At 25.4% G+C, this 14,956-nt stretch overlaps 2 protein-coding genes across 2 annotated transcripts; one reads left to right on the forward strand and one right to left on the reverse strand.

Moving 5' to 3' along the window:
* The first annotated feature begins 447 nt into the window (after positions 1-447).
* On the forward strand, positions 448-2,852 carry LOC134834035 (DNA-directed RNA polymerase III subunit RPC3). Its single transcript, XM_063848550.1, has 2 exons — positions 448-1,858; positions 2,684-2,852. The coding sequence occupies exons 1-2, from the start codon at positions 470-472 to the stop codon at positions 2,828-2,830; spliced, it is 1,536 nt and encodes a 511-aa protein (XP_063704620.1). The 5' UTR covers positions 448-469; the 3' UTR covers positions 2,831-2,852.
* Positions 2,849-10,784, reverse strand: LOC134834034 (esterase B1). The gene is made up of 8 exons (XM_063848549.1): positions 10,773-10,784; positions 9,289-9,411; positions 6,244-6,587; positions 5,930-6,188; positions 4,189-4,797; positions 3,967-4,133; positions 3,796-3,909; positions 2,849-3,236 (listed from the first exon to the last, which is right to left on the reverse strand). The coding sequence occupies exons 2-8, from the start codon at positions 9,346-9,348 to the stop codon at positions 3,032-3,034; spliced, it is 1,758 nt and encodes a 585-aa protein (XP_063704619.1). The 5' UTR covers positions 9,349-9,411; positions 10,773-10,784; the 3' UTR covers positions 2,849-3,031.
* Positions 10,785-14,956: the final 4,172 nt, after the last annotated feature.

Consider the following 14,956-nt stretch of genomic DNA (forward strand, 5'->3'; position numbering starts at 1 on the left):
ATAAATTTTTGAAAATATATTTAGAGAAGAAAACTACTAAATGTTAAATTTCGTTTTTTAAAACAAAAATTCTTGAAAATTAAAAATTTTAAAAAATTATTTTTTTTTAATTTCTTGAAAAACTATGGAAAAAGGCTAAAAAAACATAGCGGCCTTACTCAAATATAAAAAAAAGTTTATTGAATAATAAATAAATAACTCATAATTTATTGAACTTTAAAAAATTTCAAAAAAAATAAAATAAAATAAAAAGTTAAAATTTAAAAAAAAACTAAAATTAATTGATGAAAAAAAGTTTTGTAAGTTTAAAATAAATCTTAGAAAATAATTTAAAAAATTTCTTAAAGATTTAGAAAAAAAAATTTATCAAAAACTTTAAAAAATTATTTAAAAAAAAAACCCACTGGCAACCCTAACCCGAAAACATGGAAAACGGAACTAAACAAATCGGCGTGTGCAAGTCGTCGCGATGTCGATCCAAATGGGAAAATTGTGCTCCGTGCTGATCGGACAGCGATTTGGCGAGACAGTCCGGACCGTAGCTGACGATCTCTTCGGCTCCGTCTCCAAAACAATTCCCATGATCCGTCAATCAACGAATCTCGAGCGCAAAGACATCATAAAATCGTTGCAGGTTCTCATCAAATTTCGTTTCGTGAAATTCACCGCATCCACAATCAACGATCAAATGGCCGAATATTCGATAATTCCGTCGCGCGTTTTGCTCATGTTGCGATATCCGAGCTTTTTGCAGTTCATGCGGACACGGTGCAATGTCGTGGCGGCTTATATCGTGCTTGAGTTGTTGCGCGAAGGGTTTGCAACGGCATCCGAAATTATTGTGCAAGCGGTGAAGAAGAACTCGGAGGAACAGAATATGGAGGCGATTGTGGAATATCGCGATAAATTCGTGGAATTAGTTTCTCTAGAGTATATCGCACGAACTCCGGTGCCCGTGAGCGAAAACGAAGCAGTGCCAAAACTCGAAATTGACGAGGGAAAATTATTCGTTGTGCCAACAATCGATTTGAATGTCCTCAATGACCTTTTGAACGACAAATCCGTCGAAATTCCGGACAAAGACGTTTATTGGGGCGTCAATTACGACAAATTCAACCAAGAATTCCGGGATCAACTGATGATTTCGTCGCTAGAACGTCGAATTGACGTCAATGCCGGTGACTGTTTGAAACACATGATTGCTTTGATGTACACTCGTACGACGGCGTGGGAGCCAATTTCCGCCCCCATCTCGTTGGCAGAGTTGCGACATGCTATAGAGAAAAAATCGCTGTCCGTGCCGCTCGTGAAGCACCTTGAGGAATACTTGTCCATGATCAATAGCGACACAATTGGCTTCATTTCGAAAGAGAGTGACGTTGGCGGCGGTCAATATCGCATTCAAATTAAAAAAGTAATTACGGAACTTACGTGGACTTGCATTGAACACGTGATTACCGAGAAATTTGGCAGCAAGGCGGCGCGGATTTTTCGCGTGGTCAAGTTGAAAAAGTACATCGAGCAGGAGGATATTCAAAAAGAGGCGATGATTCCGGCGAAAGAAGCGAAACTTCTCATCTATAAATTGATGGAGGAGAATTTCTTGCACATTCATACGGTACGGAAGGCAGGAGGAGGTGGAAATGGTCCCGCGAAGAGTTTTTATCTATTTCACGTGAAACTGCATCAAATTGTGAATATGCTGCTGGATAACTGTTACAAGGCAATTTTTAATGCAATTACGAGGATAACAGATGATGAGACACAAAATAAGCGACTGCGGGACAAAAAACAAAGATTGGATGTGATTGTTGATGAGATGGAAAGTCGCGGTGAACCCAAAGAACTCATCATTGAGGTAAGAATTTGAATTTTTATTTAAGGTCGCTCTTAATTGAACTAAAAAATATTGTCTGAGGCTCTATTTTAGGAAATTTAAAAAAAAAAATTCATAAAATTTTTGGTTTTTAAGGAAATTCTAGCAGATTCACTAAATTTTCCAAATAAATCTTTTTTTGAAATTGCTATTTTTGAAATCAATTAAGATTTTTTTTTATTTAAAATCAACTAAGAATTGTAAAAAAAATAAAAAAAAATAATTTTGATGAAGGTAAACTTCATTTTTGTAACAAAAAAAAAAAAAAAAGAAAAGTGATAAAAAAGCCATTTTTCAAAGAATTTTTTTTTTAATTTTTTAAAAATTTATAAATACTTATAGAAAAACTATCTTTTTGCTATTTTTTATCTTTTTTAAAAATTCATAAATACTTATAGAAAAACTATCTTTTTGCTAAAAATTATTTTCGCTTTTCTTATCTTTTTAATAAAATAAAATTTTAATTTTTTTTCCAATCGAATGAATTTGTTCACTTTTTATATGAAATTTGGTTAAAAAAAAGTTGAAAAAAAAAAAGAAAAAAATGTTAACAAGAACAGAATACCTAAAAAACGACTTTTTAATTAAAATTTAAAAAAAAACTTTAAATTTATTTGAAAAAAAAAATTAATTTGGAAAATTTAGTAAAATAAAGCTAAAAATTTCGCCAATATTGATCATTTTGCTCCAATTTGGCAATTTTTTAAACACTTTTTTTTTGCCTGACTCGATTTTTTTTAATATTTTTGAGTAAAATTTAGACCTTTTTTAAATTTTTTAATTAATTTTTCTATTTCTTTTTTTTAGTTACAAAACGACACATTAACGCCACCAGAGAGAGAAATTCTGAATAAAGTCAACTTGAGACTCGGCACACTAAAAAATGCAATGTTAGCGATCGATGACACACTTTTTCTACTTCAAATGTACGTTTATTACAACACAGCAAAATAAAATTCGTTTTTTTTTTATCTTACGGTAACTTTGGTTTTAATCGTTAAATTTGTAAAACTAACAAAAAATAAAAATTAAACAACTAAAAGTAAAAATCAGTCGTCGGGGCCTTACAGATATTTTAACAAAAAAAGAAAAAAATAAATAAGGAAACCTCACTGGTTACTGTCCTAAGATGTACAAATTTAAAATGTCTTATCTCTAAACGGTGTTCGCTAGTGTATTTCCGTTGTATTTTATGTACAAATTGTCCCAGAATTTCAATCGGTCCGCATCTGGATTCATTTTCATCTCGGATTTTGAGTCAATATTCAGGTAAGGGACATGCATGACGTCAGATCCGTTAACTGGCTTCCAGATTGTTCCGTCAATAGTGTCATCGTTGCTGCCAAAAGGCGTTGGATTACTAAAAAAAAGGTGAAAATTAATATTTTTTTTACTGAGAATAAATTTAAAATGTGTGTTTTAATTTTTTGTCACATAAGGATTTAAAAATTTACTGTAAAAATTTAAAAAAAATGTTTAATTAAAAAAATTGAAGTTGAAAAATTTTTTAAAAAAGAATTAAAAATAAATTAATTTTGAATAAATTGATTTAAACCTAAAAATAAAAAATTATTTTAGTTTAAAATATTATTTTTAATAAAATTTTTCAAAATATTTAAAGAAAGCCTTTTTACTTAAAATTCGAGTTAAGTTTCGTTATCAAAAAATTTTTTTTTCACACGAATTTTGATGTATAATTCTAACTTTTCAAAACACGTTAATTTAATTTTTTATGTAATATCACGAAAATTTGAATTTCTTGTGATTTTTTTGATCAAAAAATAAGTTTCTTTTCTTTGCAAGAAATTTCTTTTTTTTTGCAAGATTTGTATTTTTTTTTCATGAATTTTTCGAACAATTTATAGGCCAAAGATGACAAAAAATAATATTTTTAAATTTATTCGCCTTATGATACATACCCGAATTTCGCAAAATTGGTCCACATTTTCACCATTCGATATTTGACTTGAATTTCAGGCGACTGTGGATTCAAACTCAAGTTCAAAAGTCCAAAGTGGAACAAATACCCGAGTCTAAAATAAAATAAATCAATTTTAAATCAAAATTTATTAATAATATTAGAAACTCACTCATCTCCGTGACATGTTCCTGGCCTGGCAATTCCCAATAATCGCTTATAGAGCCCTAAAGCACCATCAAACTCGAATCTGTAAAGGAAAACATTTGATCGTCCATTTGCTGCATGTTGTCTCGCTGTTTCTACGATACCGTGGGCGAACATTGTGTCGGTCAGTAACTGTAAAAAATTGATTTTAGTCAAAAAATTTATTAAAAAATTAATTTTTACTCACATAAATCATTTCTTCCAGTGTGTCATTCGAGACCGCTTTTGATCCCAAGTAAAAATCTCGGATATCTTTCGCCACCTGCACCACCGTTTCCGAACTCCTTCCACTCGGCAACTTCAAGTCAGTCGGAATTAATCTTTCGAAATCTTGATCGATCGTTTTTATCAAAGTTGGATCTTTTTTCAGGCGTCGAATGAAGAGCATCGCTTCATGTGTGTTGTATCCAAGCAGCAACGGGACGTTGTTGTAATTCTTTTTCCTAATTATCTCAAGTGGTTCTTCGGCGATGAAATGTCCTTCTTTTAAAGCATCCATTGTTCCTTCCCATTGACTGTCTGCCCAAGATTCTTCAATTACCGGCACAAAAGGCAGTCCAATGTTGTTTTTGGCATCTTCTGGAGTTAAAGTTAGTGGAGCAGCGTCAATTAGATTTTTTGGAGAAACACTTCTTAAGTATTCTAAAAGCTTGGAAGTGTCATTAGTTTCCATTCCCAAGACTTTTCCTAAGGCAAAGGCTCGTTCACGTGCGTGACTGGCACGAGCCCAAGTATTAATTGCTGTTCCGCTTTGACAAATTGCACGATGGAAGAGACCGGCAGCCATTGGAGATAACTAAAAAAAATAAAAATTATTAAAATTAATTTTGAAAGTTAGAAAAATAGAAAAAAAAAGATGAAAAAAAAATATTTTAATTTATTTTAAAAATTTTTTCAAAGAATTTTGCAGCTTATATTTTGGATTTTTAGGCAAAATTTTTTTTTTTAATTTATTTTTTTACAATTTAGGCCGCTCCAAATTTTTTTCTATGTTTTTGTCCCCTGCCCCATTTCAAAAGCCGAAAATCCAATGGGGCAAAATAAAAAAAAAAGTTAAAAATTTCATCAAAATTGACCATTTTTTGGTCATTTTCCTTACTTTTTCAAGGAATTTTCAAAAATTTTTAAAAATATTTTCAATTTTTAAATTTTTTTGTGTTGAAAATCGAAATTTTACATGAATTTTCTTCTATAAAAATATTTCCTAAAAATTATTTTTCAAAAATTTTTGACGGTTATTTTTATGAAATTTTTTTGTTAAAATTTTTAACTTGAAATACTCTGAGATCAATTTTAAATCATCAAATCTCAATGTAAATACCACAAAAACTACTAAAATATTCATTAAGAGCCTAAATTGGTTAAGATTTTGTCATTTTGTATGAAAAAGTATTTCAAAACTTTTTTTTTTATTTTGCAAAAAATGTTTTGGGACAAAAACATCGGAAAAAATTTAGAACGGCCTTAATCATTTTTTAAAGATTGTTGAAATCTACTTTTTTTAAATTGAAATAAAAAATAGAAGATTTCAAAATTTTTACTTTGTTAATCCATTACTTTGTTTTAAATGAATTGAAAAAAATTTTATAGAAGAAAATTCATGTTAAAATACGATTTTGAATACAAAAATTCTAAAAATTGAAAATTTTTTAAGAAATTTTGGGAAATTCCTTGAAAAAATATGAAAAAATGACCAAAAAACAGTCAATTTTGATGAAATTTTTAACTTTTTTTTTTATTTTGCCCCATTGGATTTTCGACTTTTAAAATGGGACAAAAAGTTCAAAAATTAAGGGCAAAAAAAAATTAAAAAATCATTAAAAATTACCGTTATTTTGCCTTTTTTCATGAATTTTTTGATTTTTTTTTTAATTTAATTTTTTTTCTTCCAAAATTAGTGTAAAATACTTTTTACGAAAGAAACTTACCATCAAATAATGCACACTTGCTGCTCCAGCTGATTGTCCAAATATCGTCACATCATTAGGATTTCCTCCAAACGCAGCAATATTATCACGAACCCATTTCAGAGCAAGCACCTGATCCTTCAATCCAGCATTTCCCGGTGCATCACCGCCCACACTCAAAAATCCAATCGGTCCGAGACGATAATTAAATGTCACTAAAATTACTCCTTCTTGCACGATGTAGTCAGGTCCATACAAAAACGTATTTCCCGAACCAAATCTACGAAAAAAAAATATGAAAAATCTAAAAAACTAAAAAATTATAAAAATCTCACGTAAAAGCGCCTCCATGAATAAAAACCATCACCGGCAATTTCGGATGTCGATTCTCGGTGGGCAAAACCGGCGTAAAAACATTCAAAAAGAGACAATCCTCGGATCCTCCATACGTGTCAAGTAACATATTGCGATGCGGGCAAGTCGCTCCCTCACGCAGGGTATTCCGCACTCCTTGCCACGGTTGTTCCGGCAACGCAGAACGGAAACGACGAGCTCCAATGGGTGGTTGTCCGTAACGGATTCCTTTGAAACTGTAATAATATCCGAGACCAGATTTCACTGCTTGATGTCTGCCACGCACAATCCCCACAGGAGTTGGTAAAATCACGCGTCCTTCTTGCTAGTTAGTGCGGAATGAGATAAAAAAGGAAATTTAAAAAAAAAATTAATTAAAAACCAACAAAGATATCAAAGATTTTTAAGGTGAAGGTCGATTTTGTTTTTTTTTACCGCTTTGTTAACATAATTAATGCTAAGTTAAACAAAAAACATGCATTTTCATTGAGCACGAATTTAACGGTTTATTTTCTCTACTCGGACGTGCCGTTATTTATGAGTTGAATTTGCATTTAATACCATTTTTTTTATATTACTACCATGACAGTGAAACTAGTTTTTGATCATAGTGGAACAAAAAATATCAATGAGGAATCTCCTCAATGAAATCGAGTTTCATTCAAAGAATTTTACGAGGAATTGTTTTGAGGCTGATACAGTTTTTAAAAATATTTCGGATTTCTTTCCCAATTTTTTGCAATTTTTAATAAAATTTATATTTTTACATTTTTTAATTTATTTCATTTTTAATTGATCCTTAAACTTTTTAGAAATTAAATAAAAAAAAATATTTTTAATTTTTTGTAAAATAATTTTTCAAGAAAAATTTTAATTTTTGTAAAAAAAATTAATATTTTTTTTTCTTCACAAAAATTTACTGATATTTTTTTTTTAAATTAAAAAAATTATATTTTTTAAATAAATATTTGATTTTAGTGTTTTAAAATTAATTTAAGATCAGCAAGTTTACGTTAAAAAATTAAAAAGTAAAGAAAAAAAAATTGAAAATTAATTAATTTGTATTAAAAATCAAATTTTAAAGCTTTTGCAGAAATTTTTTGTAACAAATTTATCCAGCTTTAGATAATTAAATAAAAAATTTAAAAAAATAAATAAATACCTAAATATATAAAAAATTAAATAAAAAAAATATTTTTGTAGATTTTCATTATTAAAATAATTTAAATTTTTTTTAAATACTTATTTTATTAAAAAAAATCATTTTCTTTTAAATTTCTAAATTTATGAAAAACTTAATAAAAAGTTGTAAAAAATATTTAATAAAAAATTAACCTTAAATAAATTTTTTAGAGAAAACTTGTAAATAAATTAAATAAAACTTTAAAATTTTGTTATCACTTCCTCGCGTCGTTCCAATCAACCAAACATAATAAATACCCTTCATGAAGTTTAACATTCCCTACAGCTGTTGCAACATAATGATCATGAAAATTACCTTCTTAGTTAACTACCGACCTACTCAACATCGAGATCATCATGCGAACAAAAGTTCTGTTTGTACTTGAAAAAGATGTATCAAGGCCTACATTCATAAAAATATGTATGTAACAAAACACAAAAATAAAAAAAAAATTAATTGAAAAGTTCTATAAACTCGGTGAAGGCTACACCGACAACATCGGCAACATGTTTGCTCACCGAAACAACTGACCAGTTTTGTAGCACACAGATGAAATCGAAAGTCAATCGTCAGTGTTTTACTGATAAATATTTGTAGAGTAAACAGTTTTTTTTTTAATTTTATAGTTGCACAAGTGTGATAAAAATTTTAATTTTTATGATGACTAAAAACAATCGATTTCTAAGTTAAAAAAAATGGTTTCCTTTTTTTTGTAGATATTTTAAATATTAAATTTTTATATTGTATTTGCCTTCTAATTTATGGAAGTTAAAATTAAATGTTTTTAATTTAATTAAAATATTTAAAAAACGTAAAAAAATAAAATAAAAAAATCAATAAAATCTTTAAAATTAATTTTTATATTTCTGAATGAAAAACTACATATTAAAAAAAATAAATTACATTTTTAATTAAAATTAATTAATTAACTTTATTAATAATGAAAATAAAAAAATAATTTATTTTTTTTAATTAAAAAAAAATTTATTTTAAATAAATTAAGTTATTTAAAATTTAAAAAAAAATATTTTTTTTAAAACAAATTCAAAAATTTTTTTTTAAAGTAAAAACCTTCAACACTCGATTTTTTTTTAAATATTTTTTTATTTAACATTTTTTTTATTTTTTTTTACTCATAGCTTGACGAATAAAGAAATCAGCTGTTTTCATGTCGATGACCTACCACCGTAGGTAAAGCCGTAGGTACATAAGTAAAATATAAACAAAAAAAATCATGATCGGATTTTTTTTTTCTTTAAAATTTATTCATATGCGATCTCTTATTCATTTCAATAAGTAAGTGGCATGCGTATGTCCAAGTCAAAAGGAAACAAATTTTTTATGATGTAAATAATAAATTATTTTTTTTCGTTAAATTCAAAATGGGTTTCATCTTCTTTTTTTTTCAGCCATGTATCGCGTAAAGAAAACCTTGCTAGAGGTCTCAATGAATGTATCGATCAATGCTGCATACTGAATCTGAATATCTGGTTGACAATTTTTTTTTCTTTTTAAATTCAAAAATGATAACGAGGGTAACGAGGTGAGTTCCTTATGCTTTTATTTTAATTTTTTTTTACAAAAAACCGGACATACGACCCTCATAAAAATTTAAATGGTAATACAACTAATTGTGCAGTTCTAATTGCGTGGATTTTTTATGCAAATTTGTTACTGATTTAGTTGATTAGCGGTGGTGTTGCTGGCCAAAACGTGTCACATTTGTTTATTTATTTTTTTTTCTTCGTGGCGAAAATTGAAAGTAATTTAAGTAGTTCAAGGTCGTATTGCGATTCTTGTCTAAGTAAATGTGATGCAAGTGCGAGAAAAAAAGTAAACTTACTCGGAGTGTTCCAACGACTTCTTGGACGACATCCATCGCGCGTTTGGGGAAGATGCGCATGAGGGGACTCAGCGAGTTTCGTTGTTGCGATAAGCCTTGAAGTGTTTTCCATGCCGCTGTTTGCTGTAAAGTTCAAAAAGTTTTTATGGGTTAAGTCTTTTGTTTTTTTCATAGTAAGTCAAGTAAGCGACGAACCTTATTGTGATTTATTTAAATTAAGTTTTCGTGAGAACTTGTATTATTTTGTTTCAAAATATGATTTAAATATTTTATTAAAAATTTTTAATAAAAAATTAATTTAAAATAAAAAAATAATAATAAAAAATAAATTTATTTAATAATTAATAATAATTAATTAAATAAATTAATTTAATAATTTTAAATAAATATTTTTATTTTATTTTTATATGAATTTATTTAATTTTTTAAAATTTTATTAAAAAATATACAAAAAAAATGAAATGAGACGAAATAAACAAAAAATTAATGATTTTAAATCGAAAAAAATTTAAAAAAATTAAATTAAAAACTTTTTCTAAAATTGTTACAAATTATAAATAAAATTAAATTCAAGATTTAATTGAAAATAATGTTAATTAAATTAATAATTAATTAAATTAAATTAATTAAATAATAATTTAAATTAATTTTTATAATATTAAATGAAATAAAATAATTTTAAATTTATTTTAAAAATTTTATTTCATTAAAAAAGTAAATAAAACTAAAGTAAATGTTAACCGTAGACTTCTCAAGACGCGACAAGGGCAATCTTCCGCATGCATAAATCGAAGGAAAGGAGTATTTTGCATAATTCATATTCAACGGTACACATTTTACGTTGATCTTTGCGAGTTTTATTGTTATATAAAGTTAAACAGGTCTGAATCACTGTTTTTAAAAAGGAAAATATTTGCATTTGTTTCAACGAGGAACTTTTATTTGCGTAAATTATTACTCATCGGTGGTTGATTTTTCGAATTAACTTTGAAAATAACTTTTAAATTGTTTGGAATATTCCGTAATTTAGTTATTCCGGCTTCAGATACCAAAAATATTTATAGAGTCATTTTAATTTTAAAAATCATGTTGCCGACTTTTTGGAAATCAATAAATTTATTTATTTTAATTTGTAAGTTTTGAAAAAACAGTATTTTTAGAATTGAATTTCTGATAGAATTTTTAAAAAATCACAAAATATATTTTTTCTGAACTTAAAATTTGTTAATTTTTCAATTTTTTAATTTGAATTTTGTAAAAAAATACATTTTAAAAATTTATTTAATCATTTTTTTAAGGAAATTTGAAAAATTGAAAATTTTAATTTTTTATAATACAGAAAAAAAAATTCTTTGATTTTTTTACATTTTTTTTATCTAACTTTATTCAACAATAATATTTGAACTTTAAGTTATGATTTTGAAAAAATAAAAACTCATTGAATTTGATTAATAATTTAATATAATAAAATAATAAATGCTTACCTTCAATGAATTCGACACTTGTCCTATGGAGACAGCCACTCCAGCAACCGCTTGTGGTGCTAAGGCAAAACTATCGGCATTATTTTTGATGTAAAATATTAATATAATGAGCACTATTATTGAATGTTTGTGCATTTTGACCCTTTTTTATTGTCTCGTTGTTTATATTTTTCTGTTATTTTTCGTGTTTTTATATCCCACTCATCAAGTCATCGGTCAATTGCTTACTTAATAAAGTCTAAAGATGATCGTTATCTTATCTAATGATGTGTAAAATATTAAAGAACCATAAAAAAACGTTGCAACATAAAAAAAGATAATAAATAATTGAAGATAATAATAAATAAATAATAATTTGAATATAATAATCACACAGAATTTACAAGATTTTATTATTACAAATTGCCAAATGATTAATTGAACATCGTCATTGTAACAATGAAACATCATGTTTACCTCAAGGCATGAAAAGGTCGTATCGTCGGAAGTTTTGTCTAAAAATTTATTTAATCACATTAATTGTGTAAATAATTAATACAAGACCTTTGAATGCGAAAATATTGCCAAAAAATTAACTGGAAATAAATTTTCTCACGGTTCAATATTTTTTTTTTATTTTTAGCTGAAGACAAAACAAATTTTAATTTATTTCCTTGACAGATTTTTACATGAAAAAATTTGTAAACATAAAAAATATTTTTTTTACTATTTTGTTCCTTTATAAAAAATTGAATTTAATCCATTTTATGATAATTTTTTTTTTAATCAAGTTTTACAAGAAAGAAAAGTATGTACATCTCAATCAACATGCTCACTAGACGTAAAACTCGACAACAATAAATTTTGTTGCTAACTGACTTGTTAACAAATTTAAGATAATGCAGGTAATTGTTCATTGTTTGTCTGTTTTTAACTTTTTTCTGTTTTTTTTAAAGATGATATATGACTCGAAATCTTCATTTTTTAAGTTTTTTTCTTCGAATATTTGCACAAAACTTATCATCACGTTTTTTTTTTATTTATTTGCATTGGCGACAAAATTAAAAGTGTAAATATTTATACATTTTCTTGACATAAGAAGTCCATTTAATTTATGAAGTAATTTTTTTTAAATGTGTTACTCGGTCATGTTTGAGCAGATGATCATCATCCATAATTGAGAAGAAATTTTTTTAATTTTTTGTTACACATTGTCTGAACGGGTGTGAATTTATTGTAATTTCTATTCAATTCCAATTATGTGGTTCATAATAAAAGTCGCGCGTCATTTTATTTCTCAGTAGGTAATCAACAGGGATGAAAAAAAATATTTGAATAAAATTAAAAAAATATTTTTTTATAATTAAATTTAGAGTTTTTTTTTTACTTTTTAGCTAGTATTTTATTTATTTGAAGAAATATATTTTTTTTTAAACTATTTTAATTTATTTATATTTCAATTTAGAAGAATAAAAAAATATTTAAAATTTATTTTCTTTCGAATTAGTTTTTTTAAATAATATTTTACTTTTTTTTATTGTAAATTTAAATTTTTATTTGATTTATATTTTTACATTATGAAAAATTATTAATTTATTTTTGAATTTGCTTGAATTTAATTTAAAATTTTTTTAATTTTAGTAATTTATTTTTTTAAATTTCAAATAAATTAATTTAATTTATTAATTAGTTAGTTAGTTTTATTTTAAAAAATTAATTTTATTTCATTTTGTTTAAATTATTTTTTTTTAATTCTCTAAGATTTTAATTTTATTTTTTCAAATTTTATTTTAATTTATTTTATTTCGTTTAATTTATTTTATTTAAATTTAATTTAATTTATTTTATTATTATTATTTTTTTTTGTTTTTTAATATTTTTTATCTGTTTTTTTCATAAAAATATTTTTTTTTTGCAAAAAAATTTTAAATTTTATCTTTTTTTTTAAATATTGCTTAATATTTCATACAAAAACACTTTTTTATCACATATATTTTTTTCCGTCCCTGCTAATCACTGCAAATAAAATGAAGAAAGTCATCATACAAAAATTACATAATTTTACTAGTATTGCAAAAATTAATGTGTCACGTCAGGGGTTTCCCCTTTGTCGTAAATGACAACGACGACGTTACCACCCTCTTTGACTTAATTGTCTTTTAATAAAATTCAGTGCGCAACATTAAATGATAATAAAAATAAAATTAAATGGTAACAAGTCAAGTAAAGTAGCGAAATTATATAACATCACATAACTAACTAGTTTTTCTTCTTGTATATAATTTTATTTTATATTTTATGAATTTCATTTTATATTGTCTCAACAATTTTTTTTCTGCACTCCAATGCACGAGAGTTGTCGTTTTGAAAATTATTACACTTTTACTATCTTTTATATTTACTTTTTTTACATCGACACAAATTCACCTCACAAATGCTGTTACACATGCATGTTTGTTGTCATATTTTTTCTTTTTCAGTTATAATTATGCCTGTAATACACACGATTACTTACAACACAAATAAAGAGGCGACTTTTTATGCTTCAGATTTTGAAAAAATAGAAATTTGCGAAATTTTATGTGATGTTTAAAAAATATTTTTATAGAACATGTGTTAATAGTAGCACTTTAATTTAATTTTTCTTTATTTTTTCGCACTTTTTTTTACTAAACGAGTAAAAATGATAATCTTTTTGTTTAAAATCTCATAAATCCTTCACATATTTAACGGTGCGGGTCATTGTTTTATTTCTGGAGGCGAAATTATTATTATTAACATTTATTTATTATTTTTTATTTTATTTTTTGCTAACATTTGATCTTGATTTTTTTTAACAATGACATAAAAAAATATTTTTCTATTATTTATTTTTTTTTATTAAATATTATTTCAAATATCAACGCGAAAAAATTAGAGACCAACCTCAAAACTGAACCGTTCAACGTCGTTTTTCAAATAAAACTGAAACCAAAACTGCATTAATGCTGTGTGGTAGCTGCTAGTAACTCCAATAATATAATGTTTATTTATGAATGCGCGTATTTTAGCGGTGTATGTCTAGTACGGGCTTGTACGAAAAAAAAAATAAACGCAAAAGTTGAATGAATAGAGCAACGTGCTGAAGATGTTTTTAAGTTTTATTACGAGTTTGGAGATAAATTCGAGTACCTACGTGAATATCTATTTTTCGTGTGTTATTTTTCTAAAATATGTTAATGCATTATTATCTGCGTAAAATTATAAATAAATAAAATTGCATCAAAAAAAAAGTAAAAGTTATAAATTACGTGTGGTACGAGTGCGTGTGTGTCTGTGTCAATGTACTTAACTCTTGTTGTTTAAAATTTAAATTTATATTGCAGTTTATTGATTCAACCAGTTAGATATGCCGAGAGAAGAAGAATATAGGATGGTACAAGTTTTTAAGTTGTTTTAATTTTTTTTTAAGTTGAAATATTGATAATTTTATTAAAAATAGTTTTAATAGATAAACATAAATAAAATCAGTTTAATTGTAAAAAAAATTCCTTTTTGACAATTGTTTGATATTTTTTTAAATTAAATTTAAATAAAAATTTTTGTTAATATTTTCCCTATTTTTTATTTGCATTCAATGATTTTTTAATAATTAATAAAAATAATTAAATATGTGGCACCTACAAAAAAATTATATAAATCTTTAAAATTATTAAAATAGATAAATAAATAAAAAATATATAAATTTATATATAATAAACCATACAAATAACTTTAAATTCAGCTAAAAATAAAATATTTCTTTTAAGATGAAAGTTAAGGGTTCAATTTTTTTTTTAAGATGAACAAAAAATATTTTTTGAATTTTGGTCTTTGAAATTTAAGAGAAATTTCAAAACGCGCAAAAAATTGAAAAAATTTTGGCCCGGGAAAGGGATAAATTTATATATTTATAATAAATAGTGAAAATACTAAAAATTAAACAATCTGTTAATTTTAAGATGATTTTTTTTATTAAATTTGGAAAGAAGAAATTTTTATGATTTTTTTTAAGATTGAAAAAAAAAATGTTTTTAAGATAATAAATTTAACTTTGGGAACTTTTATCTAATTTATTAATTATAAAATATTAAATAAAAAAATTATAATTATTGAAATCTAATTTTTAACATTTTTTCTGAATTAAAAAGTGTAACATTAAAAATATGTGATAAGGATTTCTAAAA

The sequence above is a fragment of the Culicoides brevitarsis genome, chromosome 3 (genome assembly GCF_036172545.1).
Source record: "Culicoides brevitarsis isolate CSIRO-B50_1 chromosome 3, AGI_CSIRO_Cbre_v1, whole genome shotgun sequence".
Taxonomy (NCBI): domain Eukaryota; kingdom Metazoa; phylum Arthropoda; class Insecta; order Diptera; family Ceratopogonidae; genus Culicoides; species Culicoides brevitarsis.

Bases quoted from the DNA above. Each gene is read 5' to 3' on its own strand.
- LOC134834035 (XM_063848550.1), top strand. From the start codon at position 470: ATGTCGATCCAAATGGGAAAATTGTGCTCCGTGCTGATCGGACAGCGA. The intron at 1,859-2,683 runs GTAAGAATTTGA...TCTTTTTTTTAG, and splicing joins CCAAAGAACTCATCATTGAG to TTACAAAACGACACATTAAC.
- LOC134834034 (XM_063848549.1), bottom strand. From the start codon at position 9,348: ATGCGCATCTTCCCCAAACGCGCGATGGATGTCGTCCAAGAAGTCGTT. The intron at 6,588-9,288 runs GTAAGTTTACTT...CGCACTAACTAG, and splicing joins AAGTCGTTGGAACACTCCGA to CAAGAAGGACGCGTGATTTT. The intron at 6,189-6,243 runs GTGAGATTTTTA...TTTTTTTCGTAG, and splicing joins ATTCATGGAGGCGCTTTTAC to ATTTGGTTCGGGAAATACGT.